Source organism: Cebus imitator, unplaced genomic scaffold (assembly GCF_001604975.1).
Source record: "Cebus imitator isolate Cc_AM_T3 unplaced genomic scaffold, Cebus_imitator-1.0 Scaffold61, whole genome shotgun sequence".
Taxonomy (NCBI): domain Eukaryota; kingdom Metazoa; phylum Chordata; class Mammalia; order Primates; family Cebidae; genus Cebus; species Cebus imitator.
In genome coordinates this window covers 5060902-5066747 of record NW_016107376.1, presented here as the reverse complement: position 1 = coordinate 5066747, position 5846 = coordinate 5060902, and the positions used below count along the sequence as shown (strand labels likewise).

Genomic DNA, 5846 nt, shown 5'->3' with positions numbered 1-5846 from the left:
CTCAGCCTCCTGAGTAGCTGGGATTACAGGCACGCGCCACCACGCCCAGCTAATTTTTTGTAGTTTTAGTAGAGACAAGGTTTCACCATGTTGACCAGGATGGTCTCGATCTTTTGACCTCGTGATCCACCCGCCTCGGCCTCCCTAAGTGCTGGGATTACAGGCGTGGGCCACCGCGCCCAGCCACCTTTCTTTTTAATGTGGTGTCTTCTGACTCACCGAAGGTTATTACTCTTCTTTTAAACTTTCTGCTTTTTCAGGTTTGCTTTAAAAGCAAGCCTAACCTAACCCTACACCGTAAACCCTAACCCCCAACTCGCAGTTATTTGCCCATTTTTCTTCTATCAGTTCTAAAGTATTTTTCTCACATTTGAGCCAGAATTATCTTTTGTATCTAGTGTGAACTAGATACCCAAGTTTACTTATACCACGTAAATAGCCAGTTGGCTTGGCAATGCTTACTGAGAGGTCTACACATTCCCCTACTGGTTTTAAGTGACAGTTGAGTTATAAATTGAGTTTTCACATGCACATGGTCTATTTCTGGGCTCTCTATTCTTTTTCTTTTTCACTTTTTTTTCTTTTTTTGAGACAAAGTCTCACTCTGCCACCCAGGCTGGAGTGCCATGACGCAATCTCAGCTCACTGCAACGTCTGCCTCCTGGGTACAAGCGATTCTCATGTCTCAGCCTTCCGAGTAGGCAAGATAACAGTCATGAGCCACCATGCCCGGTTAATTTTTGTATTTTTAGTAGAAACAGTGTTTCACCATGTTGGTCAGGCTGGACTCGATCTCCTGACCTCAGGTGATCCACCTGCCTCAGCCTCCCAAAGTGCTGGGATGATAGGCATGAGCCACCGTGCGGGGCCCGGGCTGTCTATTCTGTTCCATCGGTGTACTTGCCTCATTTGATAGCAGAACTACACTGTCTTCATTCCAGGAGCATGGCGGTCTCAGGGTAACTGGGATGTTTCCTTGATGCCTTCATGGGAAAATGAGTATCTGTGAGTCTATTTGTGGGTCTACTTCTGGGTTCTCTACTCCACTGATCTATACGTCTGTTTTTACTCCAAAAGGGTGCTATCTTGATTACTGCGGCCTTATAATAAGCCTTGGATATCAAGTAGCTTAAGTTCTCCCACTTTGTTCTTGTTTTTGAATGTTGTTTTGGATATGTTAAGTCCTTTGCATTTTGCATATGATTTTTAGAATCAGCTTATCAGTTGTCTGAGATTCTGTTTGGGACTGCAGTGAAGGTAGAGATCCATTTCCGGAAAATTGACATCATCACAATATTGAGTCCGCTGACCCATGAGTGAGGTATATTTCTCCAGTTTAAAAAGTATTGTTTTGCTTTAGCAGTATTTTGTCATTTTTTGTTTCTGGTCTGCTTCAGCCTCTTGAGTAGCTGGGACTATAGGAACATGCCGCCATACTTGGTTAATTTTTTTAAAAATTTGTCATACAGATGGGGTCTCCCTGTGTTGCCCAGGCTGCTCTTGGACTCCTGAGCCAAAGCAATCCTCCCACCTTGGCCTCTCAAAGTGTTGGAATTACAGGCATGAGCCACCGCCCTTAGCCTTCCAATATACATCTTTCAGTGATCACAGTCTACTTTCAAATTGGATAACACCAGTTCATTTTTAATGAATGAACCTTTTAAGAGTGCTATTCCATTCCTCTCTCTTGACCTTTGTGCTACTTTTGGATTACATTTTCCTACTTACCAATTTTGTGTAGAGCAGTCAGTCATCTTTTACAGTGATTTTAAAGTGATTAAAAATGTTTAGTAAGACCTTCTGAGTTTGTGGAGGAAAACCAAAAGGATAAAAATAATCTTTTACGTGTATTTACACGATTACCTTTGTTAAAGTGATCCAGGTTTTCTTTTTCTTTTTTATTTTAATTTATTTTTCTTTATTTTTATTTTTATATATTTTTAAAGTGATCCAGATTTTCATCTGGCATTATTTTTATTCTGCCTGGAGAAGTTCCATTAATATTTATTTTAGTGCAAGTCTGCTGGCATTGAATTCTCATGGGTTTTATGTGTCTAAAACATCTTGAACTTCCTGAAAGATACTGTCATAGGCTATGGAATGCCAGGTTGACAGTTTCTCCCTCCTTTCCTACCCCCTAGTATTGTTCTCTGACTTGCCTAATTTCCCTCCCTCCCTTCCTCCTTCCCTCCCTTCCTTCTTCCCTCCTTCTGTTCTTCCTTCCTTCCTTCCTTCTGTCCATCCATCCATCCGTCCATCCATCTCACTCTGTCTCCCAGCTTAAGTGCAGTGGCACAACCACAGCTCACTGTAGCCCCAACCTCCCAGGCTCAAGCCATCCTCCTGCCTCAGCCTCCCAAGTAGCTGGGACTACAGATATGTACCACCACACCCAGCTAATATTTAAAAATTTTTTTTATAGAAATGAGGTCTCACTTCATTGCCCAGGCTGTCTCAAACTCCTGGGCTCAAGCAGTCCTCCAGTCACAGCCTCCCAAAGTGCTGGGATTATAGGCATGAGCCACTGCACCTGGCAGGCTTGCACAATTTCTAAAAAGAAATATGCGGTCATGGCCTGTGTATGGTGGCTCACGCCTGTAATCCCAGCACTTTGGGAGGCCGAGGCGAGCAGATCACTTGAGGTCAGGAGTTTGAGACCAGCCTGATCAACATGGTGAAACCCTGTCTCTACTAAAAATACAAAAATTAGCCGGGTGTGGCGGCGTGTGCCTGCAATCCAGATACTCGGGAAGCTGAGGCAGGAGAATCACTTGAACCTGGAAGGCAGAGGTTGCAGTTAGCCAGACTGCACCATTACACTCCAGCCTGGGCAACAGAGCAAGACTCTGTCTTCAAAAAAAAAAAAAAAAGAGAGAGAAAGAAATGTGTTGTAATTACCTTTGTATCTATGTTTCTCTTCTGTGGCTGCTCTTTAAGATAATCTTTTTATCAAACGTTTTTAGCAATTTGATGGACAAGCCTTGGTGTGGTTTTCATTGTTTATTCTGCTTGAGTTTCCTTGAGCTTCTTGGAGCTACAACTTTGTAATTTTCAAATTTGGAAATATCCAACCACTATTTTTTCAAATGTTTTCCTCTTCCCTCCTCTCCTTCTGGGACTCCAACTACACCTATGTTAGATTGATTTATAGGGTACCACGGTATACTCATCATCTGTGCATTTATTTTGTCATGTTTCTTCCATGGTTAATTTTCTTTCTTTCTTTCTTTTTTTTTTTGTTTTGAAGACAGAGTCTCATTCTGTCACCCAGGCCAGAGTGCAATGGCCCCATCTTGGCTCACTGCAACCTCTGCCTCCTGGGTTCAAGCGATTATCCTGCCACAGCCTCCTGAGTAGCTGGGACCACAGGCGTGTGCCACCACACCCAGCTAATTTTTGTATTTTTAGTAGAGACAGGGTTTCACCATGTTGACCAGGTTGGTCTCCAACTATTGACTTCCAGTGATCTGCCCGCCTCAGCCTGCCAAAGTGCTGGGATTACAGGTGTGAGCCACCGTGCCTGGCCAATATGCTTAATTTTGTATATTTTCTTTTTCTATGTTTAAGTTCACTGATCTTTTCTTCTGGGTGTCTTCTTCCTTCCATCTGTCCATCTCACTCTGTCTCCCTGGGAGGATGAGGTATCTGCTATTAATCCTGTCTGGTGTCTTTTTAAAATTTTTCAGATCTTATATTTTACATCTCTACAAGTTCCATTTGGGTCTTTTAAAAATCTTTATTATCTGTTCTTATCATGTTCATGTTTTTGTTTACATTATTGAGCACATTTGTATTTAATAGCTGTTTAAGGTCCTTGTCTACTGACTCCACTGTTTGTTATTTCTTGTCTGTTTCTTATGTTTGACGGTCTCCCTGGACCTGTTACAGGTCATGTCTTCCAGCTTTTTGGTATGTCTGGTGAGTTTTGATTAGATGTTACACACTGTGGGTTTTACATTGTTGGGTCCTGGATTTTGCTGTATTCCTTTAAAGTATGTTAGACTTTGCTATAGCAAGCAAGCCAATAAGTTATTTGGGATCAGCTTGATGTTTGCTCTGGAGATGCTTATGTTGTGTATTTATTCATTAAGAGATGATGTGTCATTGTTTCTGTTAGGCATCATGAAGTGCTACTTGCCCAGGATCACTTTGAGTTATTTTTCCAGCTTATTTTCTATAAATTTGAAGTGTATTTATGTTACCTGCACTCCGGTTTATCAAAGTAACATAAATACACTTCAAATTTGCATAAATACAAGGCTTTGATTTAAAAAAAAAAATTTAAGGGCAGACTTTTTCCCCCATCCAGAGCCAAGACAAAATCAGAAAGTTCTGCTTTTCTCCTTTGCCATTTGGAAAATATATATTTGGAGTCTACCTTTTCACAGAGGCTCTAGAAATTAGGGTTTCTTGGCTTTATGTAAGGGACTCAGTTCTAACTCTCAAATTTAACGCATTTCAGTGCCTTATCTCCTGACACTCTGGGTTACCCTTGAAACCTGACGTTTTATTTTCCTGATATAGGTAATGGTTGTTGGGGTAAGCATTTTGTCAGCACATGATCATCAATGGAATTTTCATTTCCTTTTTTTTTTTCCTTCTAGGTGTCTTCTTTATTTTACTGTGAGCAGATATTTAGTCTGCTGTATTTTGTGCTCTTGCTTTTATTATCAGCAAATTCTAAAACTTTTATCTCACTGGACTTAACTGTTATCATTTATTTCTTTGAATTTTTTTCCACCAGGCAAATATAAGCCCTTTTATAACATCACAATATCTCAGTCACTGTCTGTACGTGTTCACCTGTGCTTCTCCACCTCCAGTGCACACCGTAAGGCTTCCTGGAAGAGAAAGCCGAATTGGAGAACCTATGGCAACTGACATCTACCAGATAATTGATGAAATTACTTGTGCTATGCTGCCAGTCATCCAGGGTAAACCATTTGCATTTTTTGGCCACAGGTATTTGAAATCTGTTTTAAAATTCTTTGGGGGAGTTTCTTCTATCCCAAGTCTGTGGTTAATGTTGCTCACAGTGTCTCGTAGTGGTGAGACAGCATGTTGGGTCATTGTGACCTATCACAACTTTTACAGTTCACCAGTTTGTATGGTAAGTATACCTATTATCTTTCCTTTTAGGCAAAAAAAAAAAAAAAAAAAAAGTGAACACTTGTAAAACTAAGACTTTAACAGCAGCTTACATTCATTTTTGAATTAAGAAATGCTGCAAAGAATATTTGTTTCTTAAGCTAGGTTGTATAATTCTAAGGTTAGGTCATAGACCCTTGGGTTCTGGCTATCTCTTATCAGTTGTAGGACCCTGGGAACGTTTCTTAGGCTTCTGAGTTAGTTTCTTTTTCTATAAGGCGGCAATAACAATAGTTCCCACTTGTGAGGCTTAAATGAAGTCATCGTAAATAAACTGTGGTATAGTAAGGACTCAATAAATGTTGGCTATTATATAAGATTTATAAATATGGTCAAGCAGAAATTACAAAATAAAAAGTACTCATCATCCTACTACCTAGATAGTAATGCTTTACAATTCTGATGTGGTTTCTTAGTATTTTTACATAGTGGGGTCTGGTTTTATATATTTACTTAGCCTTTTCACTTAAAAGCAATGTATACTTACAGGATGTGAAAGATATTTATTGGTATAATATTTCTATTATAGCAATTAATATTAAATTAAATGTATTTATCATATTATTGCTATAAATATCTTTCACATCCTGTAAGCATATGTCGCTTCATGATTTGTTTAACCTCTTTCTGTGGATATGAGTTATTTCTTTTTCTATTACAAACAACAGTCCAGTGAACTTTTTTTTTTTTTTTTTTTT

At 39.7% G+C, this 5846-nt stretch overlaps 1 protein-coding gene across 1 annotated transcript in view; it reads left to right on the top strand.

The window, feature by feature from the left end:
* OLAH (oleoyl-ACP hydrolase) overlaps positions 1-5846 on the top strand; it is a 26431-nt gene that overhangs the window by 8530 nt on the left and 12055 nt on the right. The window contains exon 3 of the mRNA XM_017529742.2: positions 4824-4962. Within this exon, the coding sequence (XP_017385231.2) occupies positions 4824-4962 (139 nt within the window). The remainder of the gene's footprint in view (positions 1-4823; positions 4963-5846) is intronic.